Genomic DNA, 27364 nt, shown 5'->3' on the forward strand with positions numbered 1-27364 from the left:
TGCCTCAGGGCCTCCCCTCTGGGTAGGGGCTGCAAGAGGACAGGTGCCATCCTCCAGATGACAACACCCTCTAAAGATACGGCACCAGCCAAAGAATATTTCTCCTGAATTTAAAAAGATCTGAAGCACTTAAGATCTTTCCTCTAGGAAGCCAATTCATTTTCCACATCCCCTGTTTATCTGGAAATGGTCTGTTATCAGATCCAGCCAAGTGTGGAGCTAGATGGGAGCATCTGAACATGCGCTCTGCCCAGTGCTGCCTTGGTCTAGGGGGGGATGAAGAAGGCCCAAAGGCCATGCCAGGAAGCAGGTACTTCCCAGCAGACACACCAGAGAAGACCCCAGTGATTCTGCAAACCATTTTTTTTAATTTTTTTATTTATTTATGATAGTCACAGAGAGAGAGAGAGAGAGAGAGGCAGAGTTATAGGCAGAGGGAGAAGCAGGCTCCATGCACCGGGAGCCGGATGTGGGATTCGATCCTGGGTCTCCAGGATCGCGCCCTGGGCCAAAGGCAGGCGCCAAACCGCTGCGCCACCCAGGGATCCCTCTGCAAACCATTTAAAGAGGATCCCAAAGTCAACCCCAAAAAATAACCTTAGGTGCATTGATCACCCATACAATAAGTATTATTTCTTATTGCATATGATGTGCACCTACCAGTGACACCTGCTGATGCCAGGCTACCTTGACTGGGTCAGCTGGGGCCACACACCCTACACATTGTCTTCAAATCTTCCAACGGCTCTCCCAGGGCGGGTGCTGCTGTGCCATGTGGTAGCTGGGGAGAACTGAGGAACTTGCCTCAGCCCTGAATCCTACACCCCTGGTGGCCTCAGGCCCAGCTATCCTCTGGCCACAAGATTTCAGAGAGTTTTGGCAACAGACAGCAATGATTTTAATAATGTCTTTGTCGGGGTGCCTGGGGGGCACAATCGGCTGAGCATCCGACTCTTGATTACAGCTCAGGTCATGATCTCAGGGTTGTGAGATTGAGCCCCACATCGCCCAGCGTGGAGCCTGCTTAAGATTCTCTCTCCCTCTCTCTCTGCCCCTCCTCTGCTTGTTCTCTCTCTAATATTAAATTATTATTAATAAAGTAATGTCTTTGTCACCCAGAAGATCCACATTCATAGGTTCCCAGAGGACAAAATGAACTAACAGAAAGGGGTCCACTGGGAAAAATCCAGTATTTCTGGGACTGGAGAGGATAATGGGAGCTGGTCTATGTTATAAAGGAAGCTTGAGTTTTATAAAGTCAGAGATTATTCATAGAGGAGGATACTGAGTAACTTAAACTTAACTGTTAGGGGGTATTAATGAGTAGAATAATGAAAGCTACCATTTATTAAGCACATATTATTTTTAAAAATTTTTTTAAGATTTTATTTATTTATTCATGAGAGACACAGAGAGAGAGGCAGAGACATAGGCAGAGGGAGAAGCAGGCTCCCTGCGGGGAGCCCAATGCAGGACTCGATCCCCGGACCCTGGGATCACGACCGGAGCTGAAGGCAGACGCTCAACCACTGAGCCACCCAGGTGCCCCTATTAAGCACACATTAAATCAAAATTATAAGCATGGGTTCCGGAGCCTGACCGCCGAGGTTCACAATCTGGCCCTGTAGTGTACATCCTTTGGCAAGTGATTTACCCACCCTGTGCCTTCCTTACCTCTATGGTAGGATGAGATCAATAATACGCCTGTCTCGAAGAGTTCTGGAGGAAACCAAATGAGTTATGTACAATGTGGTAAGGCATTTAGAATGGAGCCTGGTGCTTATGAAATGCTCAGGAAACATCAGCTGTTAGCACTGTCCAGGAAGTGCCTTGCCTGGCTTCTTTAATCCGCAAACGGATTAAAGAACCCCACCAGGCAGAGTTTGGCTCCCCACTCTACTGAAGCCCAGAGGGCTTCAGCCACGAGTCCAAGGCCACACAGCTGCAAACCGCAGAGCTCAACTAGAAACCTGGGTCACCCTGAAGCCAGTGACCTTCCCTTTCCTGTTCCCAAGAAAAGGCCACGGAGAGAAAATCAGCAAAGACCTAGTGGCCCTTTGAAAACAAAACGAGTGGGAATAGCCAAGACAGGAGGCGGAGTGCAGATATCCCATTGATATCTGCGATTCAGGACATCTGCAGTGTAAAGCAATCCCTCCCACTCGGTAGCAAGCTCAGCTCCCAGAGGGCCCAGAGGAGCCGGCCCCATCCCCCCGTGGGCAGCCCAGAGAGCCAGGGAGGCGGGGGGTGCAAAGGAAGGTGCCACTCAGGAGCCCAAAGTAGCCAGATGGACCCCGAAGCAGACCTCGCATTCCACAGCCGGGCACTTTGTGGCAAAGTTCTGCACGAAACGCTCCCTGTTCTTTCAGCTCCTGCACAGGGCTGTTATATTTTAGGAACTAAAAGCTCCGCTTTGGCGAAAGCACAAATGATCCGCGTTAGTGGCAGGCTGCGCTCTCGCTGACCATCTTCTCCACCCAGCCCCCCCGGTTTCAAATGCTTGCACCTCCTCTGCCACCAATTTCTTCCTTGGAGTGTTCTTCTCAATCCTTTGAGAGTCGGCTCAGTTTCAGAGGCTGGCTGTGGACAAAGGAACCTCTTGGCCTGTTTGTCCTGTCGAGTGTTTTGAAAAGAATGTTCTCAGAATAACCAGCTAACTATCAAGCGTGCTGTGCCGGAAGCTTCGGCCAAGTCGGGCCATTAATATCAATATGCTCATCAGCGGGGCCGGTGCTGGCACAGATTCCAGCGGGGGGGACCGCCCAGCCGGCCACGGAGCGCAGCCCCTGGTGGGATCCGGGTTGAAAACACACAGGTCTTCCAGAAGCCCACATGGACTTCACTCACAGTTGGCCGCTTTGTTCGCTGTGCAACCCTGACAGCAGGCCACTGCGTCCGCCTCCCGTTGACAGTAAACAGAAAACCCAGGACAGGGTGGCAGCCGGAGGACCCTGGATCAAGGGGTGGCCAGCACCAGGGCGGGCACCGGGAGGAGGAGGACGAGGAGGAGGAGGGTGGGTTCCTGAGGCCGGCTTCCCGCGCACCTGCCATCAGCCCCGCTCACTGCCCGACAAATGGGAAATGTGCTCCATCTCCCCTGGGTAACCCCTCCACCCTCCTGTGGTTTTGGTCATCATTCGAACCTGATTTTATCTGGAAAAATACATGAAAGAGGAGCGGGGGAGGAAGCAGGCATGGGCAGAGGGACTTTGAAGACCCTCAACCTCGGTACCCTCTGGTACCCTCTGGTAGCCGGCAGACCTTGGCTGCGCTCATGCAGACCGGGGTTCAAATCCCAGCTCAGGCTGTTTAGCTGCAGGTACGTCTTCTACGAGACGGGGGTAAAGGCACCCACAGCTGTTAGGCGGCTGTTGCCATGATGGAATGAAGTGCTGCACGCACAGGGACCGGCACACAGAGGGCACTCCTGAAATGCTGCTTCCCTTGCCTCTGCACTTCTAGGGCCTGGCCTGGTGTGGAGACGGTGAGCAACACCGCCGCTTTACCGTGGCGGAGCAAGAAGGCTGCATATCCAGCTCCAAGCACCTTGAATGGGATATAAGTGATAAGCAAATGAAATGGAATAAACTTGAATACATAAAGCCAGGAAGCATTTTGTGATCCGCGCTCTTCCTCAAAGGAACCTACTGAAATATGAAGAAAAAGAAAAAACCTCATTCTTGCGGTGTGCATAATCTGATGGAGGGGAGGCTGTCAGTACCAGGATCTGGAGGCATTCTTCTTGGATTCTGAGCAGCTTGGATGGGCTGCAGATAAGCCTCCACACTGAGCCAAGCCCCGGAACCTTCTAAGACTCATCCCCAACCCTTTGCTATAGAAAATCAAAATCACTCTTTATGTCTATTCACTGGAAATATCTCCCTGGCTCTCCAAATGCCCCCCGCCCCCATTAAGTCTTCTGAAATCAGCAGAACCATCTGCTTTGGGCATGGAAATGAGATATTACAAAAAGTTGCCACACAAAGGTCATTATTTCTGGAGGACAAAGGGGGAAAGCAAAGCTTTTAATAAAGGCTTTTGGAACCGCGTTCCCCTCGCTGGCGGAGGGCCTCTCCCTTCCTTCTCGCCCTGATTGCAGATGCTCGGCGGCTCTGACATGCACGTTACACAGCGTGAACAGTCTAATGCGTATTCCTCTCCCACGGCCACCGCCCGGCTGCTTCGCCTTGGAGCTGGGATTGTCAGAGGGTTCTGAGCTCATTTTAAAGCTTTGTCTTCACAGCCAAAGTAAAACCAAGAATTGTGGTAATTACCCAAGTGATCCGGTGAGAGGGAAAGCAACTAGTTTGTGTTGAAAAAGGATGGCTTTGAAGGACGGGTCCCAATATCTCCACCTGCTCAGCTGTCCACAGAGGTGGTAATACGTGTGACGATTTGTCCCCTCCCCCAACAGTAGACCTTACACTGAGCGGCTGGCTCCCCAAGGGGAAATGCCAAGTGTCCAGCCTTTCCAGAACAAGACCAACCCAGTGCCTTCTCCTGAGCAAGCAAAAGACACATTCCCTCCCTCGGATCTGGAAATGTCACATGGGAGAAACTCCAGGGACCTCAGGCAGCAGTTAAATACTGCCATTTAGAGTTCTCTAATCCGGCTGAGCAGAAATTTCCAGATTTAAATTGTGCTCACCCAGGCATGATGAACGGTCTCAGACAGTCTTGAGTTTGCTCCAGCTCCCTTCACTGGCGGTCAAGTCCTTATTTGACTCCACAGTCTACACCCTCGCAACCTCCGAACTAAGCACGGTTGCCAGTTGGGTGTTCACAGATAGAAAGGCAAATAGCCAAGCCCCATTCGAGTTCCCTTCCCCCCCCCAAATCAACAGGTAATGTGTAACAACACAGTCAAGCAGCACTTGACAAGGACAATGAGACGGTTTGGTGCCCTGGAAAAATTCTGGTCGTCAGGATCTGAGCTGAGACCTTCCAGGTGTGAGACCTTGAGCAAGTTACTCAACTACCCTGTGCCTCAGTTTCCCCAGGTATTGTAAGGGGGATAACTGTGAGAATAACAGATGATGTAATAACATATATCCGCTAGACAGTGTCTCTCCTTCACTGTCTCCCACAAAAAGTAGAAAAGGAAGCATTTACTACTGATTCCGCAAATGGTTGCTAAGTGTATGGTGTGCAAGGCTACTTTATTGGATCCTCAAAACCATTCTGAAAGGGGCACTTGGAGAGGTGTCTTTCTCTTGGGTGGTTCTAGCTTGTCCAAGATCATCTGCTAGTGAGTGGTGGAGCCAGCATGAGATGCTGACATCTCGGCTCCTACTCCAGTGCCGTCTCCTCTCCCAAATGCTCCTTGGATTGCTGGTGGGAGCTGGCCCAGTCGGGCTCCGATGAATGAAGATTTCTGTTTTGGGATTAACCCGAGGATCGAGGATCCCTAACTTGGAAGAGGGTCACTCCCCAGACCTAAGAGCAGATTGAGGGAAGCCACTCACCCCTGCTCCATCCCACAGATAAATGAGATCCATTTATCTTGCTTCCATTTATTTCTCTCAAAGTCCCTGAGAAAGACTGCGAGCAGGACAGGGTGGAAGGGATGCCCCCAAGGGACCCAGATGCTGGTTCAGGATGTTGGTTTTCATATCATATTTCGTGGGATCTAGGTTTCCACTCACAGGAGTGCTCTGGGGGCTGGGTGGGCAGATACAGGTACACTGGGTCCCTATTTAACCAGAGCAGTGCCAGCTCTTACGTGCATGGCTAACTGGTGGGAGACCTGGTTTGTTTATGCTGAGCTTCTGTTTAAGATTTAATTTGAGGCAAAGATCTGCTCAAAAAAAAAAAAAAAAACCAGGAAAGCTTGAGATCTACCTTTCTGGGTGCTTCTGAGGACAGTTTATCCTTGTGGCTATTAGGGACATACGAAGGCAGCCCTTTTCTGAGCCAGAGCAGGCCATCTCACATCTGGTGTGCGCCTTCAGGCATACGCTGGGCACCTGCCGTGTGCAGAATGGGCGGCAGGTGCTTGGAAGTAAAATATAGGTGACAGCTCTTGTCCTTTGAAACTTTGGGGAGGCATGAAGACACCCCCAAAGGCAGGAGAAGGAGCCACAAATATGAACTAATGCAGCCAGTCTGGTCCTTAGGCTACATTATCTTGGAACTTATTTATATGCTCTATTTCCCCCAATCAGAGTATAATTTTCCAGGGGACAAGAAACATCTTTCACTCTCCAAACGTTCCTTCAGCACTTAGCACATGCGTGGGACATGAGAAAGGCTCCCAATCTCACAGAAGAGAGAGACCAGTAGTTCTAGCACGAGGTCATTAATTTTCCTTGGGTAGTGGGGACCAGGGAAGGTGCTAGAACGGAGGTGAAATTCAAGCTGGCTCTCGCCAAGAATATAGCAGCTCTCGGTCGGCTCCCTTCACTTTCCTGGGGGTCCAGGGCAGCAGCCCCAGGACAGTCACCCCGGATGCCAACAGGACCAGCTTTGGGGAGGGTGGAAGTGAAGCCACCTTGGACGTCCAGGTGTTGGTCTCTGCGGGAACCTGCGGGAGGGAAGAGTTTGGAGCTGGGTTCTGAAGCAGAGGGAGCCTGCGCTGGCTCCTTGGAGAAGGGAGCGTGTCCAGGTTGGGATCGTGCCAGCAGCAAAGGCAATTAAGTGAAGCCAGCGGGGCTCGAGGCAGAGGCTGGCAATAAAGGGACGGAGGTGAGGGAAAGCCAGTCAAGCTCGAGTGGAGGGAAAGGCGAGAAGAAATCGAGGTATTCAAGAGGGAGCAGGGAGCGAGGGAAACGGCCGGCCGAGGGCTGCGGTGTTTGAATCCGGCGCACTGGGGTGCCCCTGGGCTCACAGTTACAGACCATCAGAAATACAGAAATGGAGGGGAGCCCCCTTTTCAATGAAAACCTCACCACTCCCCTGCCAAACAGGGGTTCTACGTTCCTCCCGAATGACCTCCGGCGGACATCCCTCTTCTCCCTGGACCCCAAAGTCTGGGTCCCCTGGAGGAGCCGGCGGGGGCGGAGGGGGGCAGGAGCAGTCCGCTGCGGGAGGGAAGCGGCCGGGGCCGGCGTGGCCTGTGGCGACCCACATCTGGGGCGTCTGGAGCCCGGACCTGAGCGCTCCGGCGCCAGCCTCGCCTCCAGCGCGCGGCCAGGTGAGGGCACGGCTGGTGCAGGGGGGATGGAGGGGCTCCCCGCGCGCACACGCTCCCCAGAGGGGGGTCGGCAGCCGGGGCCCCTGCCGAGCTGGGTGGGAGCGGGGATGCAGGCTGGCACCGCGGCTCCCCGCCCGCCTCCCGGGATGCTGTGAATGAACCCGGGAGAGGGGGGGGCGGGGCGGGGGCCGAGGCGCGGGGCGGCGCCGGCAGGAGCCGGGCGCGGGCCCGGAGCGCGGCGGCGGCGGCGGCGGCGGCGGCGGCGGCGCGGAGGGCGCGGGGCGGAGGCGCGGGCCGCGCGGGAGGGCGGGCCGAGAGGGAGGAGCCCCCGCCGCCGCCGCCAGCCCGCCCGCCGGCCCGCGCAGCCCTCACTCGCCGCCGCGCCTCGGAGTTCGAGCCCCGGCGGCGCCCGAGCGCAGGCACGGCCGGGGCGCGGGGTCGGAGCGCGCAGCGCGGCGCCGCCCCCCGCCCCCGGCCCTCGGCCCTCGGCCCCCCGGCCCGGCGCCCCCGGCGCCCCCGGCGCGGCGCGCGGAGGGGGGAGGGCGGGCGGGCGCGGCGGGCCGGGCCGGCGGGCGGCGGACTATGAGGCGCCCACCATGGTGCGATGCGACCGCGGGCTGCAGATGCTGCTGACCACGGCCGGCGCCTTCGCAGCCTTCTCGCTCATGGCCATCGCCATCGGCACCGACTACTGGCTCTACTCCAGCGCGCACATCTGCAACGGCACCAACCTGACCATGGACGACGGGCCCGCGCCCCGCCGCGCCCGCGGCGACCTCACCCACTCGGGGCTGTGGCGGGTGTGCTGCATCGAAGGTACGGCCGGCCCCGCCCCGCCCCGCGCCCGCCCCGCGCCCCGCGCCCCGCGCCCCGCGCCCCCAGCCCCGGCTCGCACACGCGCGCACACGCGCGCACTCGCACACGCACTCGCACACGCACAGCCTGCCCGGGCCGCCGGCGGGGACCGGGTGGGCGCGGCCCGGCTCCGCGCGACACACAAAGGAGCCGGAGCGGGCGGGCGGGTCCCCTCGGGCCGATCCCGCGAACTCCGCGCACACGCACTCGCACTCGCACTCGCACACGGACACGGCGGAACACGCGGAAACTCACACGGGCGCGCGTGCGGCCCGAGGCCCGAGCGATGCCGAGGGTGGAGGCTGGCGTGGGGGCGGGAGGAGGCTGGGCTGGGGGAGCGGCCGGGGGAGGGGAGGGGAGGGGAGGGGAGGGGGAGGGGTTGCTTGGCAACCGGTGTCTGTGCGATTGCTATGGGAACTGGCCATCCTGGGGCGGGGCGGCCGGGGGCGGGGAGCGCCGGGGCCGCTCCCCGCTAGCTCCAGCGGGGGCCGGGGGTGGGGGCGGGGTGGGGGCGGGGCGGGGTGGGGGCTGGGCTCCGGGGCGCGGGGCCGCGGGAGCCTGCCGCCGCCCAGACCCCGCTCCGCCGCCTACTCTTCTGCGGGGCCCCGGCCCGCTGCTCCCTGCTGGGTGCGGAGGGAGGGGTGCGTCACCGAGGCTGCCCCCCCCCAGGGGAGCACGCCCGTGGCCCGGGTGCCCCGGCAGGGAGGCCGCGGGAGACCTGGGCAGGACACCCGAGCGCGCAGGGCCCACCCGCGAACCCGCGACTGCCTGGGAGGGGCGTGGCCGCCCCGTCGGGGCCGGAGGGGCGGGGCGCTGCGCCCCCCGGACGCGCGAGGGTGCATCCCGCGGAGGGCGTAAGGTGGGGGTCCCTCTGCGGCCGGGATGCGCGTCCCGGGACCGCGGGGACCGCTCCCTCCGCGGCAGGGGCCCGCCCGACTCCAGCGCCTCGCGCCCGCCCCGCTGCGGAGCTGGAGTGAACAGGTGGCTGGTCCCAGCCCGGGTGTGGACGGGTCCCAGCCCGGGTGTGGACGGGCCTGCCGCTGGGCCCCGGCTTTCAGACGCGGGAAGGGATGGGGCAAGTTGGCGGAGCGCTGCTTTCGGATCTCGTCGCACAGAGTTTCCTCTTTTTCCGTACCCCCCCCCCCGCCCCGCGCCCCGGGTGTTAACTCCGCCCCTCGGTTACTCGGGTTTGCTCCCACACACCAGCCTTCCCGACTGCAGGTCCAGCTCCTGCAAATAGTTCAGCGGGGTCGGAGCTTGGTGACGGCTGGTGGGGAGCCCTTAAAGAGGTGGCCCTTTTTCTGGCTGTATTTGGAGTCATCTAAAAAGAGGCTTTGTAAAGCTGGGTCGGCTCGGCGAGCTTGAACTTGCTCCCTTCTCTTCCTCCTAGACTCGCTCTCACGGGAATCCTGCCCACCTCTGCCTCCCTCCCTCCACCCTCCCCGCCCCCCTGCCCCTCCACACACACACACACACACACACACACACACACACACACACACACACCCTCTTCCCAAACGAGGCTGCCTTGCCCTTTGCAATTTGGGCTTTAATGCCAGGGCTAAGTGCAGTCTTGGAGGAGCGGGCATGTGCAATCAATAGTTTGGGAAACACAGCCACACAAAGGATCAGTGGGCCCACGATCACACCCTCCTTTTTTCTTTTGAAAAACATCATTTTTGGTGTGCAATTGCTCAGATCACGAACACCTACTCTTCTCATCTGGAGAATGTACCCACGTCACTACCTGCCACAGCACCTGAATTAGACACAGAGCAGGGGCTGCAGAGCCCCCATCTTCTACCTCAAAGGCTCTGCGTGGCACAGTAAAGTCATGCCGCTGTCACCACCCAAATGCACACGTGGACCCCAGGCCTTCCAGTTTCCCAGTGGAAATCGGAACTAACTCCTCCACGGCAGCAAGCCTGGCCTCTGCAGAGCGGCTCGAATGCCTCCTTTATTAATTCCTCATCCTAATTAGGATTGATGCTGCACTTAGCATCTTGCCAGCTGCCTCGAGCCGTTTGCACTCGGTGTTCATCAAGAGAGCCCCAAGCCGATCTGGGCAGCTGGCTCTGCTGGCAGAGGGAGGGTGGGGAATTGCCATCTGGGGGACTTCACCACAAGAACTGAGCTGCCTCTGCCATCCCCCCACCAACCTGAGCTCAGGGGTTCTGAGGGCCAAACCAGGCCACATCCGAAAGCTGGAGCATCCTCGGACCAACCCGGGGCTGGGAATGCTGGTTCAGGATTCCTTATTGTGGCTAGCATCACCGTGACGGTCCCTGGACTTGGGTGGAAACTGCCGCTTACCTCAGAGAAGCACAATCTCCTGACATCGGCGATGCCTCCACCTGCCAGTGAGGGTCCAGGCCGGGACCCCGACAGCACAGTCATCCCAAGCCCTTTCCTGGGGGCCTGGTCACCCCAGTGTTGGCCTTGAGTGTAAAATGCATGATTTCCACCTGTTCTCTAACAGAGTACCCCAAAGCTTTACATGGGTGGTGGGGAGATGAAAAGATCAAGCCTCTGGGCTGATCCTGGAGAAATACTGTGCCAGGCCGCTAACGAAACACTGGTTGTGACCATGGGAATCCGAAGGCTTTACTGGCAACTCAAAAAGCAGTGTTTCAGATCATCTCCCATCAGTGATGTGGCCAGGCAGGGAGAGCCCAGCCCTCTGTGTACTTAGGGCATCCGTGCAGTCCGACAGGCCTGCTCCCAGCCTTGGCAGGGCTACCAGCACCCCAGCCCCTTTCTGCCCCCCCCAAAGCCAGGTCTCCCCGCTTCGCTCCTCTGTCCGACAAGTGTGCAGAGCCTGTGCCTGTTCGCACATGCCACGTTCACGACAGCTCTGAGAGGATGCTGTCTTTACCCCTGCCTGCAGCTGAGGATGCAGAGGCTCAGAGAGGGTAAGGCACTTGCCCAGAGGCACCCAGGTAGGAGGCTGCTGGGCCAGATTTGAGCCTTTGTCTCACTACAAAGCTCTTCCCACCATGTCATCCTGCCCTTTCCCAAACAGCTTCTGGGTTGCCATTAAAAATAGAACCAAGTACTTGACTACCCAGTGGAGCCTAGCTCTGGGGTTGGGCTGACAGCAGCATGAAGGCATTCAGAAGTGAGAATGCACAAGTGATGCCCAAATTGCATAACATACTCTTTCTCTCCTCCCCTCCCCTCCCCTCTCCCCCTCTCTCCCCTCCCCTCCTCATCTCTTCTCTCTTTGTCTATTTCTGCCTCTGTCTCTGTTTCTGTCTGTCTGTCTCTCTCCTTCTACCACATTCTGGACTAGCCCGTCACTATCACATTCGGCCTCCTGCTCTCTCCCTTCCCGGAACCCCACCTCATTCTTTCTTTGTGCCTTTGGTGACACTCAGCCCAAGGCTAGGGACATAGAAAAGAAGTAATACCATCTTTGTGGACTTTTGTATCATAAGTATCACCAACCAGCATTTGTCCAGTCTCTAATCGTTTTGCAGTTAGGCAAGCTACAGAATGCAAGCAAGCATTATGGGAACATGTGCTGTGTGCTGGGAACAGAAGACCTCGTGTAAACACAGGAGGGGAGGAGACTGTGGGCCCAGAAGGCAGCAGCTTATGTCAGGGTGCCAAAGCCCCCAGGGCCACTGTTAGCTCTGGAGTGTTCGCTGGGGCCCCTGGGGGATCCCTCATGGACCCACCTCCCTCACCTGGGCAGCACCTCTCACACCAGTATACCCAGGCTTCATTCACACCATGGCACACAGAGAAAAAGAAACTATTAGTACTGCAGCCTGGGGCCGGGGGAAGAGAGGACAGCCATCAGGGACTACCCAGGGGCTGCAGCTGCCGGGGCCCAGTGGCCCAAAGGCCTGGGGACGGAGCTTACTCCTCCAGGACACTCGGAACCCTCTCCTAGCAGGTGCCAGGAAGCTCTGCCTTAAACCATGCTCCCCACGGAGGACCGTTCAGAGACGTTTTGATTCAAATAACATCCTTTCCTCACCCACTCCACTCCAGGCACTGGACTGGGAACTTTTCCTGTCCGTGTTGGCTTTCATTTTTCTCTTGCAATAACTCATAGACAGCCTGTCCAGTCAGGCGTAGGTGGGTGACAGCAGCCAGAGCAGGCCTCCCCCAGCTAGTCACCTCACCCGCCGGCTCTCCTTTGCCCTCTGGTGTTGATAATAACAGCCATCACTTGGTGAAGACCTTCGTGCAGGTCTACGTTAGTTCATGTAATTGTCAACAACACTTCAAGGTAAATATTAATTATCTGCCTTTCACAGATATAGAAGATGAGGCGTAAGATGGTCCCAGCTCTTGAGTACTACAGAATGAGCTTGGCTTTCCACCAACCAGAGGATTTCCTTTATTTGAACCACACAGATTTGAGAAGGGGCAAGTGTGGGGGTTGTCTTACTCAGTTGAGGCTGCCATAACAGAATACGATAGGGCCAGTGGCTTAAGCGGCATTTATTTCTGAGAGTTCTGGAGGCTAGAAGCCCAAGATCCAGTGCCAGCCAGTCTGGTTCCTGGTGAGAGCCCACTTCCTGGCTTGCAGGTGGTCGATCCCCTTCGCGCTGTGTCCTCGCAGGGCAGAGCGTTGGCTCTCTGCTCTCTCCTTAGAAGGGCACCAATCCCATCATGAGGACCCCCCCTCCAAGTCCCCATCTAAACCTTCTCACTGCCCCCAAAGCCCCCCTCCAAATACTACTGGGGTTAGAGCGTCAACATCTATGAAATTCGGGGGGACATCGGCATTCAGTCTGTTACAGGGGTGCTCTCCCTACCTGTGCCTTCTCCCTAACTGGTGTTCACTCTCTAGACATTCAGGAAGGGACCCTGGCAGTCCCTTCTCGTGTCTACTTTTCCTTAATGCCCTGCTGTGTTCTTCACTGCTTTCTCTCTTCTTATAAGAAAAATCCAGGTCCTTTTAGCTGGACCCCGCTGAGTGAGTGAGGAGAAGCTGGGGATCTCAGTGGTCTGATTTAATGACCTCACCACAGAGCCGGCTTTGGAGGACCCCCATGTGAGAGGCTTCAAAAGGCTCTGTAGGAAAGCAACAGCTCTTTATTTATTATTTTTTAAAGATTTTATATATTTATTTATTTGACAGAGAGAGCAAGCACGGGAGGCAGAGGGAGAAGCAGGCTTCCAGCTAAGCAGGGAACCCAATGTGGGGCTCGGTCCCAGGACCCAGGGATCATGACCTGAGCCAAAGGCAGATGCTTAACCGACTGAGCCACCCAGGTGCCCCAGCAGCAGCTCTTTAAAATAATTCTCCTGGGTCAGTCTCCTCAGATGGGGAGACTCAAGATTTTCAGGCTATAGTCACAGAAGGGCAGAGAAAGAAGAGACCTCAGGTCATCAGATCCAGAGTCTCAGAGGCGGGGGAGGCAAAGAACTGCATAGCCCAACTGGCGCTGTGGAAGAGAGCCGGGTGGGCCTCTGTTTCCTCATCTGAAGGTGAGGCCTAGATGATCTGGAACATTCCTCTCATTGCTGACTATCTGCCACACAAGCCCCAGAGAGCCCTCTGCCCCCCAGCCTCCAGAATGAATCAGGTTCATGAGGCCACAACGTGGGCTAGCAGGGGGGCGGGGGGTGGGGATCCTGCAGCTGGAAGAACCTCTGAGATTACTTCTTTCAATGGCTCTCAACCTTTTTTCTGCTAAGACACACATGTAAGGGCTATAAGTCACCGATCTGCCGGGCCTGCTTCTGTTCATTCATTTATTCATTCATTCATCCATTCATTTATTCACTGTTCCGCACGTGCTCACGGAGCACCTGCTCTGTGTCAGACGCGCGAGGCTCTTAGTCACAGCGGTGGGTGAGACTGACTCCCTGTTCTCCTGGAGCCATCATTTTCATGGGGTAGCTGACGCTTCCAGGTACTGATGAGGGTTAGGATGGAAACAGAGCGGGGTATGCTGGGAGGGGCTGGGGAGCGCTGCCATCGGTCAAGGGGACAGGAAAGAGCTGTTGAAGGACTGGAGGAGGATCTTCCAGGAAGAGGAAAAGGCAAGCTGAGGTCCTGAGGGGACCACCCCTTAGGGGTGCTGGTGAGGTTTGGAGGTCAGGCTCAGGGTCGTTGCTTTGAGGAGCTTGGGGCAAGGGGGCAAAGTGATCGGGTTTATAATTTGAGAAGAGCCTCTGGCTGCAGGTGGAGAGTGGAGATTCTGGAAGGCAAGGGAGGCCATCAGGTCATCCAGTCTGGTCATCGTTGCAGGGGACCAGCCTGGAAGCCAGGGGCTAACTGGCGGCAGCAGCGAGGGGGAGAAGTGGAGAGAAGGACAGGCAGGAGGAGGTGAGGAGTCAGGGATGACTGCCTGGGTCTGGGGGTACGACAGCCGCAAGGCTGGGGGGCCACGTCTGAGTGGGGAGCAGGATTGGGAAAGGAAATCAAGCACGTACTCATGGGGGTTCCAGAGTTTGGGGGTACCACTCCACATGCCCACTGCCCAAAGTCATGCTGAGAAGAGCTGAGGAGGGGACTTCAAGAGGACCACACTAAGTCATCACGGTTCCCCAGTGTTTGGATTCATCATCAACTGCCCCTCATGGCAGGACAGGGTTTCTCAACATCAGTACACCAACATTTGGGGCTGGGCCCTTCTTTGTGGTTGGGGCTGTCCTGTGTGCTATAGGATGTTGAGCAGCATCTCTGGCTTCTTCCTACTAGAAGAAGCTGCTGTGACAACTCAAAATACTTCCAGACGTTGCCAAATGTCTCCTTGGCATGTGTGGGGTGCAGGTATAGGGGAAAGGCAAAATCAACCCCTAGTAGAGAACCATTGCTCTAAGAGAAGCATCGTTTTGGGTGGGTGGGGGGCAGCTCCACTCTTTTCTCTTTCCTTCAAGAAAACGTATCGTGGGAGCAGCTCCACTCGCAGGGCGGCCTGGCATCTGCTTTAGGTGACTGGTGGCATAAGTGGTGCTCACTTCCATTCCCGTCTTAGGAGTACTGAATCGCAGTTGACCCGGCTCACCCTGCCTGTGACCCCCCAGCATGTGTCCACACTGAGGGTGGGGCTGCTGATGTGACCCGATCCTCACACTCTGCAAGCAAAGGAAACTCAAGGCCGGAGAGGCAAAGTGACTCACCCAAGGTCACACAGCTCGTTTGTGACAGACCCGGGAGCAGAAGGGGGTCTGGGGGCTGCCTGGTGAGGGCTTCCTTGGTGCAGCCTCCCCTCAGGCGGGCACCGGGCAGAGACTGGGCAATGAACAGCCACCGTAGTAGGAGAAGTAAGCAGCAGGAAATGCAGGAGGATGAAGGGAGCTCATTCCCTCTGGGCCTTTCTCTGCCACCGCGCATCAGCTCCATCACAGTTAACCCGCAAACACACACTCAGAGAAGCAGCCCCTGGCTCCCAATAAGGACACGTGTGCACGGGCCAGCTGCCTGGGAACAGCCTCAGTTAGAGAATACACTGGGGTGCTAAGGCTAGGGCCCCATGCCCAAGCTCCCCCTCCCTCCACCCCACAGTTCTTGCTTTTCAGCCCCATGAAGTTCTGGGAGGTGCTGCATGAGACCATCTCTTCTGAACTGCAAGCCAGGACATGGCAGCAGACGGGGGAACGCTGCTTTTCTAACGTAACAATTTCTTTATATGAACAACTTTTCAAAGCTGTGAAAATGACATCGCATGATTTTACTCTTTTTAGTTCTTCTTCTCCCTCTAACCAAAAAAGAGAGAAAGGAAGAAAGGGACAAGATAAAAACAAACAACAAAGTAGGGGAGGCACTGGGATGGAAGTAGAAATAAGAGCAGGGAAATAAGATGATGGTCGGAGTCCGATTAGCGCACAAAATGCACGCCGCCAGGGCCGGCCGTGTTGCTGGAGATGGGCCACATGCTTGCCCCTGGGCTTCCCGGGGCTGGGACAAAGACGAGAGCCTGACCCAGTGTGAGGCACCCAGGGTGCACCTGGTAAAGGACATCACTGCTCAAGAGACGCCGGACTGTCTCCGATACAGAGGCCTGGGAAAAATGTATTCCCTGTCTCCTTCTGTCACATTAAAATAGACTCTGTTGAAAAGGCAGCATGCCAGGTGGCCAGGTGTTGAGTTCAAATCCCAGCTTTCCCAGGTAGCTGTGCAGCTTTGGGCAGGTTACTTAACCTCTCTGAGTTGTCGTTCACGTGTCTGGAAAATAAGATAATGAAGCAACAAATGCGAAAGTGCCCAGCGCACTCCTACAGAGCAGGTGCTCCCCAAACCGAATGCACGTTCGGACAACACTGGGGGGACTCAGGACTGCATTTGGCCCCTATTCTAGCAGGTTCCCGAGTGTAGGCCGGGAGCCAGATGAAGGTAGCTGCCATCCTAGAGCACACAGGGGCTGTGAGGAGGCCTGAAGGTTGTCCATCACCCCGTAGCCATCCGGGCAAGGGCTAGACATCCTTGCCCCTTTGCATTTCAAGGGCTCTGTGATACCTCTGCAGTGTCAGGACAGGGCTGGGGGGCGCCAGACGACCCTCCAAGGGAAGCTCCAGGGTTTGTGCAAAGCAGACAGGTCCTCCCCTGGGAGACACGAGGCTCGACTGGCTGGAAGACGGCAGACTGTGACTCCATACCCAGCCTTGGCACAGGCCTCCCTGCCCTCCCACTCTCCTGGAGCCAGGATGGGGCCTGGGAGCCGCCCTCTTGGGGTATGGCGTTGGAAGGGTCCTCTGATTGTTTTTTGCTCGCCTAAACATCAGGATCTTTCACCCCACTTTACCATCCCCCTGCCCTGACTTCTGTCCATCCTTCTTCAAGCCACCCCAGCTCCTTCCTTGGGCTCCTCAAGAATTTATGCCCCAGCCCCCAGCCCCCAGCCGCAGAGCTAGTGCTCGGGCTTATAGGGCTTGGGGTTTTAACTGGAGCTGCTCTCACCCTTCCCCTACCTGGCCTGCCCCATGCCCACCCAGGAGGACTGCAGACCTGGAGCGAGGTCCCTCCTGTGGCCACATCAACCCTTCTGTGCCTCCTGCCACACCAAGCCCATGGAGGCAGAGGTACCCCCAAGTGCTATGAGGTGTCCCTCCTCTTCCCTGGCCATTCCCCACTCTCTGAAAGTGGGGAAAGGTCCCAGGGAGTCGTTTCTTTCTTTCTTTCTTTCTTTCTTTCTTTCTTTCTTTCTTTCTTTCTTTCTCTTTCTTTCTTTCTTTCTTCTTTCTTTCTTTCTTTTTCTTTCTTTCTTTTTTTTTTTTTTGAGATTTTTATTTATTTATTCATGAGAGACATAGAGAGAGAGAGGCAGAGACACAGGCAAAGGGAGAAGCAGGCTCCCTGCAAGGAGTCTGATGTGGGACTCGATCCCAGGACCCCGGAATCATGACCTAAGCCGAAGGCAGATGCGTCACCGACTGAGCCACCCAGGTGTCCCATGCCCTGGGGATTTCTTGACTCCGGCGCAACTCCAGAGCCTGGGAGAAAACCCAGAAACGGAAGCTGGTTGGCCTCCCTGGCTCCCCCGCCGTCCCTCTCTCAGGCACCTCCTGGCCCCTGGGGGGAGAGGCGGGGCTGGATGCCCACCCCAGGGCACTCTCCCAGCCCCCACTAGCCCGCACCCAAGTGGCAGCATCAGACGGCCAACCCTGAAGTCACATGGACCTGGGTTGGAGTCCAGACTCCTAACTTCTCCTCCATGGTAAGGTGGGGACATCATCAGATTAGCCCCTGGGATCATCTGGAAGGTTCTGTGAGAAAACCTCATGGTTTTTTGCACAGGGTCGTGTGCAAAATAACCTGCGAGGTGCCTGGCATCTTGTAGATAGATAGTCAAGGCCGAATTGCCTTCTCCCTTGTCCATGTTTCTGGAACCTTGGAAATTTTCCCAGGAGAAGAAGTTGTCCCACCCTTACAGCCAACTTGAGCAGGGCCCCAGGTCAGCTCACTGGGCCCAGGGCCTGGGAATGGAGGGCTGAGCGTCTCCGGGGATGTTCGGGCCGGTGGAGAGCACGGTGCTATGTCATCACCTCTCGGAGGCTGAACCGCTCTGAGTGGCTTCTGGGAACCGTAAAATCAGAACCTGGCTGAGGGCTCTCAATTAGGAACTGAAATAGGGTCTAGCACCCAGGCAGTGCCCGGGGCAGTGATGGCCACCCAGGCCGAGGGTGCCCCCGTCCCATTTCCTGGCACCCACTGAGGCTGCCGCTATGAACTCAGGTGTGGCGGGATCTGGGCTGTGATAGAGGGGGACGGGGTGCCTGGGTGTAGGAACATCGCAACAGGGGTCAGGAGCCCTGGGCCTGGTCCCAAACTTGCCACTGACCATCTGACCTGTCCTCTACTTATCCCTCAACCTCCTAGAGCCTCGGTTTGCTCATGTGGGAAACTGACACATGATACCTGTCCTTCCCTCCATCCTCCTCTCCACCCTCCATCCTCTTCCATTCTTCATCCCTTTATCCTGCCCTCCTCCCTCTCCCTTCCTCTCTCATCTTTCCTCTCTCCTTCCTCCCTCCACCTTCCTCCCTCCTCCCTCCCTCCTCTCTCATCTCTCCCTCCACCCTCCTTCCCTCTTTCATTCCTCCTTCTTCCATCTATCCTTCCTTCCTCCTCTTCCCTCCGTTCTTTCTCCTCCTTCCCTCTTCCCCGCATCCTCTGTCTGTCTTCCCCATCCCTCTGTCCCTCCCTCCCTCCCCAGAGTTATGTGACTGTGCAGTGAGAAGGTACTTGGGAAGCTGCCGGTAAGGCACAGCGGCCGCTCCCGCGGAGGCACTGCACAGAGGACAGGACCTCAGGCTGCCTTTCTTGGAAACACTGTTGGCTCGGCCTCTTTTCACCCTGACACCTTGGCAAGGAACCACATGCAGGCAGTGGCCTCACATGTCAGACGTGCTGCTGCTGGCCAGTGTGGTCTCTTCTCAGGAGAATCAGCCTCGAGTCATCTCCCACCCACTCGGGGCTTAGCTCAGCCTCCAGCAGACACTGCCCAGCACAGTGCTGACCACCGCAGGAACCACTTTCCTGCAACAGCCCTCCCCAGCCCTGCCAGCTTCACCCCCGAACACACCCCCTGCTTCCCCCCCACTTCTCTACACCTGGCTCCCAGCCTCTGTCATCTCTCACCCACATGCCCCAAGCAGGGTCCTGACTGGTGTCCCTGCTCTCTCTCCTGCCCCCCACCCCATGCCAGCCCTTCACACAGAAAGATCTTATAGAAATATAATCAGATGACCTCATTCCCCAGCTTGACACCTTTCAATGGGACCACAACCCATTTGTGATAAACTCAGGCTCATTCCCTGATCTGCGAAACCCTGCAGATATGGGCTCGCACACCTCTCTGACATCTCCCACTGGGACCTTCACTTTCCAGAAAAAGAGTCAGGGAAGGTGATATCTGAACCAAATCCATGTGATGGTTAATAGGATGGGGGCTGGTAGAGGGTGGGGGGTGGCCAAAGAGACATTTTTTTTTTTTTAAGATTTTATTTATTTGAGAGAGAGGGAGCATGAGTAGGGGGAGGGGCTGAGGGAGAGGGAGGAGCAGAATCCCTGCTGAGTAGGGAGCCCTACATGGGGCTCCATCCCAGGACCCCAAGATCATGACCTGAGCAGAAGGCAGACCCTTAACCAACTGAGTCACCCAGGCACCCCGAGACATGCATTTGAATCCTGCCCTACCCTGCGTTCTCTGCAACCTTGGACAAATTCCCTAGCTGCTCCGAGGCTCAGTTTTCGCATCTATAAAATGGGATACAATGATAAACACCCCCCTAGGCAGTGGAGCCATTCCCTAAGACACAGAACCAAGGAGGAGTGGTCTAGGGGGACTGGAGAGAGAAGAGCTGGATTTCAGATGGGCTGAGTGCACAGAGTGGGGGACCAGGCCCCTCTGCAGGGGTGAGACAGGGCAGGCCCGGAGACAGATGTGGGAGTCAGCTGCTGGATGGATGAAAACCAATCCCCCTTGTGATGAGATGTCAGGCCGTGAATGTTGAACCCCAGTGCCTTCGGCTCCCCCCGGAAAAATGACACTGTGGCATTTGTATTTTCTGAACCAAAAGTAGGTAAAAAGCAGGCAGCAGGTTTTCTACTGTTGTCCAAGGTGTAAGAGGTACTATAGGAGGTATTATTGAAATCCTGATTTTGGTATCCCTAGTTTGAGGAGGCGGCAAGGCAGAGGAGAGATGCACACAATTTAAAATCAAGACTGTTCTAGAAAAATCCAGACCCCATAACAGGTCATGTGTGAAGGATATAAAATGACTATTGTCACCAGGGCTGTACTCATGGGCCAAAGACTTGTGGGCTTGAACCCTGTCTATGCATTCAGTGCTCTGCTGTCACCATCTTTAAATTCTTCATCATTTTTGAACAAGAGGATCAGCCTTGCCATTTTGCTCTGGACCCCATAAATGACATAGCCTCCCCCGCGTGTCCTTCTGTCCGGAGCAGAGCCTTTGATGAGAAAAGCAGGGCGGGGAAGCTGGTGCTGGGGGGCCTGAGCTTGCCCAGAAGTCCATGGCTGGAGTGGGGAGTGGAGGTGGGTACTGGTTGCAGACCTCACCTCTCTCGTTTTTGTCCAAGGGCTGCCCCCAACTCTACCCAAGGCCCGAGGCTGCCTTGGGGAGCAGAATTACTTGAAACTCCGTCACCATTAAGCATTTCTGGGGTGCCTGCTGAGTGCCTGGCTTCACCCTGGCGAAGTGCATCAAGCTCTCGGGGAACTTACCCTCTGGTTCCGGGGTCCGGGGAACCCAGAGGAGACAAGAGCAGTGTCTAATGCAGCGCAGGGCGTGGAGAGCAGGGGAGCACAGCGGGCTGTGGGGTGCTGCTCCTGGGGGCTGTACCAGGTCCTGTCTCATAGGGTGGCCGGGAGGATGCGGAGGGAAACCCATGCAGGGTTCCAGGCCCATCTGCTTCGCCATAGACTTGAAATACACAGGCTGGACCAGTGGCCTCCTGGGGGGGATGTGGGGTGGGGGAGGCGGGCTCAAATCCCCAGGGGAGTGGGGTTGGAGCCCAGTCTCTGCCTCCTGCTAGCTGTGGGGCAGCCAGCCAAGCATTTCATGGGATCTGCGGAGCCTCAGTTTCCCTCTCTGCAAAATGGGGTGTTAGCGACACCCCACAGCCCAGATTTGCTCACCGGAGGCGGGATGAGCTATGCCAGGGCTTAGTTCGAGCCGGGAACAAAGGGCCCAAAGCCTGGTAGTTACTGTCCTTTACTAAGCCAGAGAATGCCCTGCCCCTGGGCAGCGGGAAGGGGTCCCACCCGTGAGGACAGGTGTCAGAGGAAGCGCGGCCAAGCCCCAGCCCCAGCCCCAGCCCCAGCCCCAAGCAAGGGAAAGCACACGGGGCCCCGAAGACTCCCCGGGGACATCTCAGGACACCCAGGCTCCCTTCCAGGGGCCGGCCAGTCCGGCCAAGGCCGTGTCACCGGCTCATCTCTGCCGTGCGGCGGTTGGGGGGGGCGCTCGCTTCCGGGCCTCGCTCTGAAAAGCCCCGATAACAAGTGCACATTGACGGCGGGTCCCCCTGGGCGAGCGCGCCCTTCCCGGCTCGCATCTGAGCCCTCGCCCGAGACATTTTCTCGCTTCAGCAATTTGGCATGTCATACAAAGGGGCTCTGATTTTTCCTGATGTCCGACTCCTCTTGCATGAAAAATAGCTTTTGTTGTCTCTCTGCCCACGGATTCCTGCGTGTGAGTCAAGGCCAGATGCCTGGTGGGTGAAGAGTCCCGTTGGCCCAGCCGCGTGCAGGGTCTCCCTTGCACCACCTTGGTGGCCCTTGTGGCCCGTGGCCCCGAGGTTCAGTCTCTCCAGGAGTTGCCTGCTGACCCCCGCCTTCGCCCTGGTCACCCACTTGGTGGCTGGGTCCCAGGATCCTCCTTTGGGTTGTAGCCACTCCCACTGTCCCCACCATCAGCACATCCCGAACCCATAGGTGTCCTTCCAGGGGTGTCCTGCAAACCCCAAATGTTCTGTCCTTCCTGCCTGGCAATCTGTCCTCCCTTCCTTGCTTTCTGCCCTGTATTCCTGTTTCTCCCCCTTGCCTTTGCAGCCTGCCTGCCATATTCCAATCACACAAACCCCCTCCGCCTCCTGTTCAAGGCCGACTTTTGAAAGTTCTTGAGGCACTTAGTGGATAAAAATGTATTAAGTCTGTGATTATTAGAAGGTTTATTAAACATAGGGAGAATTCTATTAAGTAGCAAATTGAGTGAGTCAAAAACCCATAGATGTGGAACCTCTAAAGGTCATCTGGTACAAAATAGATGTGAATATGGCTACGATTATTCTGTGAGGCCCGAAAATAAAAAATACTGGAAGGAAATTCACCAAAATGTTACAGTGGTGGTCGTGGGAACTATATGTGATTTATTTTGTCTCCTTCTAAGTTTTGCAGATTATTTGTTATGGGGGGGGGTGGATATAGAAACCTGATATTTAAGTTTAGAAAGCATCAAGGCCAGTCTCCAGTCCTCAGGCGGATAGTGGGGTGTGTAAGTCCATTCAGCGTGGACGGTGTTTGTTCTCTTTATTCTTAATGCCTCCAGGAACATGCTCCCCGGCATCACTCCCAGTCACCTTATGTCAGTGTTTTATTACAGGCCACCCCTGACTTATAACCAAATTGATTCCTGGATGAAAGCCTCTGTGAGCCGTCCACAGTCGAAGTTTTGTTTCCTGTAAGCACAATTTACACACTGGGGTTCCGTTCCTAGAAATCCATCTCACACCTTCAAAGTACCCAAACTGACCACAAAAGTAAATGCAAAGAAAATAAAACCCAGATAGACGCCCTTACAAACTTTTATCACGTATGTAAAACTAAGTGCTTCAGATAAAAGCCACATCATGAAATGTTCCTTTGGGAGAATTCTTCTGCCTGAGTCAGACTGGCCAACATCTCTCAAAATGCAAAATCGGTGAAGTTTGAACAGAATTTTCTTTTCTTTTTCTTTTCTTCCTTTTCTCTTTCTTTTCCGAAAAACCTCCCTGGGCAAGTTTAAGCATGCTCCGTTGCACCAAAAAATCCCCAGATGGGGCTTTCAAATGAAGGGTTCTTCTGTCTCAGATTTTTTTTTTCCGTTGCCAATTCCCTTCGTGTAAATTCTTTAGAAAAAGTCTTTGCGTGGCGACTGCTGGAGGAAAGGCGATTCCCACTGTGACTTGTACCAGCACCACTTTGCTCTGGGGCAGCGAGTCGGCTGACCCTTCAAATGCCAAGCGATGCTGAGTGGTCATCGCCCAGGGGTCCTGGTGGCCACATGCTCCTTAGTGCTGCTCTCAGCTGGCTGCAGGGTCTCAGCTAGGGGAGCCAGACAGGCCACCGAGCAGAGGAGGACGTGAGGTCCCAAGGCCAGTGGCTGCGACAGAGACACCCGGTCTCAGACTAGAGGGCTCTTCCTTGATTCCATCAAAATCGCTGTGCCTCTGATGATAATGTTTGTTCCTTCCCGTTCAGTCTTTCCTGAAGCTGAAAACAAAGCACTCATCTTTGGCCTTAAAAGCCCTTCATGTTCTAGGAAGTGGTGTTGATGTCCTCCCCTAGTTCTCTCATCTCGGAAAGATCGGGAAGGAAATTTACCTGGTTTGGGGTTTTGTTTGTTTTTAAACCTGGTTGTTTTCTCTAGACCGTTTCTGGCTTTTAGTCTTCAAGCCTTCGTGATGTGCTTGCTGGTACCAAGGACCCTGGGGGTGGGGAGGCCCGGGGTCCGGAGACCCACTGGACACCCTCCCCGCTGATCATAGGTGGGTTGTTGAGTTGCCCATGGAGTTGGTAGGTGCCCGGGCCAGGGGTGCCCGTGTTCCCCTCCACCCTCACCTGCTTATCCATCCCACACTCTCCTGCCCACTTTTTTGCATAGGATCCAAATGACAAAAATTTAAAAAAAAAAAATAAGAATGAATATCTAGTAAGTACTCACTGTGTACCAGGGACTAAATGTATTATTTCCATAACTTTCCATATGTTAGCTCATCATAATAACAGCTACTATTAAATACTATTTAAGTAATTATCAGGTATATTATAGAGGGGGGGAGAGAAAGAGTGAGCTAACATGTACATGGCACTTACTATATGCCAGGAACCATCCCAAGCACTTTATATATATTTAGTTAATCCTCAGCCTCCCTGTGAGGTGGGAACTGTCACTACTTCTACTGTATAGATGGGGAAACTAAGATATGGAGAAATTAAGTAACTGGCCCAAGGCCCCAGGGCCAAGTGGTGACAGTGGCATTCAAACCAGGCAGTCTAGCTCCCCACCCCTGCTCTTCTTTGCGAGCTGTGATGGCGGAAGCTACAACTTCTGAAATAGCTAACGTGCAGGCACTTGGTGTAACTCCTCTCCTCTTTGCAGCACCCCACGAGCAGCACTTCCCTCGTGGGAGGTAGAGATGCTAAGCAGGCTCCCCAGCCCAGACGTAGGCCAACACGGATGCCCAGGTGTCTGCCTCCAGAATTCATTCCCAGCTCTTCCGACAGCCCCATGCAAAACACTGTCCCATGCCTGCTGCATGTCGAGGAAGAGAAGCAGCCTTAGTCTCCCTGAGGAGAGGCTGGTGGGCGGCTCTGTGTCCTGCAAATATCCCAAACTGTCCATAATGACCCTAGGAACCCAGGGGCCAGAATGCAAGCTCCTGTGCTGCTGGTGAGGAGGTGGGTGGGGGGTCCAGAGAGAGCAGGACGTGTCCTACAGGTGCCAGCTCCGTGCTTGCCGGGTGCTGGCTGTGAGCCAGGCTGGCACGGCAGGCTTCTCGGAAGAGGTGGGCACAGCATCGTGACCAGAACAGTGCACGATGCTGGGCTCTGAGTCTGACTCATGCAGCCCGCAGAGGAGAGAGTCTGCTGTCAGACCGAAGGCGGCTCTCAAGATCGGGGGCTCTCAGCAGAGAAGGTGAAAATCATTCTGCTCAAGACAGCTCCTTTAAGGAGGCATTAACCATCCATTTCAAAGCCCCAGAACCCACGTTTTTGCAGGGGAGGCCACCTGCCAGCACACTTTCACACCCAGATTCCAGTTGTTGGCATTCACGTGCTAACTCCCACCTCACGAAAAGCATAGGATAGAAAAACAGAGTCTGATCATACTGGATGCTTCCATTCCTATCAAGTTCAACTGCAGACAGAACTAATCCAGGGCGATGGGAGTCAGCGGCGTGGCTCCCCTCTGTGGAGAATTGACTGGAAGGGGGCAAGAGGGAGCCCCAGGCGTGTGTGTGACCATGTTCTATATCTCCATCTAGATGGTGGTTACATGAACGTAGACATCTGTTCATCAAGCTGCACTCAGGATTGCTCTCTGTGTTTTATCCTCAGTAAAAATGAAATCAGACAGGGCGCCCGGGTGGCTCAGTCGGTTGAGTGTCTGCTATTGGCTTAGGCTCAGGTCATGATCTCAGAGTCTTGGGATCGAGTCCCAAGTGGGGGTCCGTGCTCAGCCCTGAGTCTGCTTGAAATTCTCCCCCTCTGTCTCCCTCTGCCCCTCCCTTGCCCACACTTTCTCTCTCTCTCCCTCTAAAATAAATTTTTAAAAAATTAAAAACAGACAAACACAGGTTGGGGTGACAAGGACCCCCAGGTGGCCTGTCACCAGCCCTCACCTGCCACCATCCATCCCCACCTGCTGGTCGTGTTTTCCTTGGTTCCAGCCAACCCCGCGAGTGCTCATTGAGAATGAGCACCTAGCCCCTGTGCAGTTCTGAGGACTCAGTGATTCATTCATTTTATTCTTCCATCCAGCAATGAATTTTGCATCCAGCCTTTTGGGAGCACTGCTTGGCCAGGTAGAGGAAAAAGACGTTCCTATATCAGCAGGATGCGTGATTGGGAGCTCATGAGACCTGCCCCTCGAGCATGCCTCCCAGTCTGTAGTCTCTCATGGAAAAACTCTCTCCACCTCCCAGGGACGTGGGTTCTATTCGCCTCCGATGGTAGATAGAGCAGGGGAGGCAGAGTCTGACTTGAACTTGCATGGAGCACTATTCTGGTCACGATGCTGACCCTCCTCCTCTGAGAAGAGTCTGAGCCCACCTCAGGGCTGCTCTGGTTGTTGGGCCAGAGTCTGTGCTGGCAACGAGCTGAGAGCCCCTCTCACCCCACACAGGCCTCGTCCTTATAGGGATGCTCGCCTAAACCCAACGCACCTGCGGAACAGAGGCCGGTCCTAAGGGTAGCAGAAGCTTGGCATGTTTTAGGTGAGAGGGTCTGGCCCAAGGGCCTAGAATGACCTTGCTTCTCTGAGATCGTTCTCTCTCGGTCAGGCAACTGTGATTCTCAGAGACCTCTTGTCACCCTGCCTGGGGGAGCCAGTGCCTCCAGCTCTCATCCTGTCCTGTGCGCCCCCAGGGCCCCACCAGCATTTCTGAGTCTCTATTCAAATCCATCAAAAACTGAGAATTTAAAAACCAGACCCCAGACTGAGTCCTGGGCACTCAGATTATTCATTCATTCAGCAAACGTTTACTGAGTGCCTGCTACTTAGCCAAGCAGTGTTCGAGGTGGTGAGAAAAGTTTCCTTCCCAGCAGCGGGGGGAAAACAGAGAGTGATTCACATAACGATCATATGGCCTCAGAGGACAATAAGCAAGAAAAATCAGGAGGGTGGCCGGGGAGGGCCCCCTGGGAGGAGGTGAGGAGGCGAGCTTCATGGAGATCTTGGGGACAGTTGTGTGGGGCAGAGGGGACAGACAGCAAGCGTCACAGCCCTGTTAGAGCTTACCTGAGGCCTGAGTGGCTAGAGCAGGGAGCAGGAGATGTCGGTCAGAGAGGGGACTGTGGCCACCAGGAAGGACCTGGCCTTTTACTCTGAGGGAAGAAGCGCTGGAGAGCTTGGGGCAGAGCCCTGACAGCTCTCACCTGGGTTCCAACAGGATCCCTCTGGCTACCATGTTGAATAATGTGGGGACTGCCCTTGGCTTGCTCCTAAGTAGGTGGGGCTCTGCTGGGATCCTAGTCATGGCCTATCAATTCCGGGGAGGCCTGACTTCTATCAGTCTGAGGAAGTCTGGGAAGGCTTCCCAGAGGCAGTGATATGGGCTATGTCTTGCAGAATGTGGTGGAGTCTACAGTCAGGGGCCACTGAGCCTACAGAGGCACGTGCCTTATTCATTTATACATTTGTTCCCTCGTCTGTTCATCCTTTAGCAGACATTTTATTGAGCCACCTGGGTGAAAAACAGAGTCCAGCCCTGTTCCTGGAGGAAATTAGTGCCCGGCAGGAGAGGAGAGAGAGCGAGACAGCCAGATCCATTACAATTCCATGTGGAAGTGTGATGATAAATGCAAGCTCAAGGAGCTGTAGTCTGGGTGGGGAGAGAGGGCCTCTGAGGCATAGGAGGTGGACAGAGGCGTCTTTCTAGACAATAGATCATCTGAGCCTGTTTTGAAAAATGAACATGAGTTCAGTAAGAAAATGAGGAGGGGCGCTTGGGGGGCTCAGTTA

At 55.5% G+C, this 27364-nt stretch overlaps 1 protein-coding gene across 1 annotated transcript in view; it reads left to right on the forward strand.

The window, feature by feature from the left end:
- Positions 1 to 7637: 7637 nt before the first annotated feature.
- The window catches only part of CACNG4 (calcium voltage-gated channel auxiliary subunit gamma 4), a 59462-nt gene continuing 39735 nt past the window's right edge, over positions 7638 to 27364 (forward strand). The window contains exon 1 of the mRNA XM_072746761.1: positions 7638 to 7948. Within this exon, the coding sequence (XP_072602862.1) occupies positions 7729 to 7948 (220 nt within the window). The 5' untranslated portion in view covers positions 7638 to 7728. The remainder of the gene's footprint in view (positions 7949 to 27364) is intronic.

Source organism: Vulpes vulpes, chromosome 2 (genome assembly GCF_048418805.1).
Source record: "Vulpes vulpes isolate BD-2025 chromosome 2, VulVul3, whole genome shotgun sequence".
Classification (NCBI taxonomy): Eukaryota; Metazoa; Chordata; class Mammalia; order Carnivora; family Canidae; genus Vulpes; species Vulpes vulpes.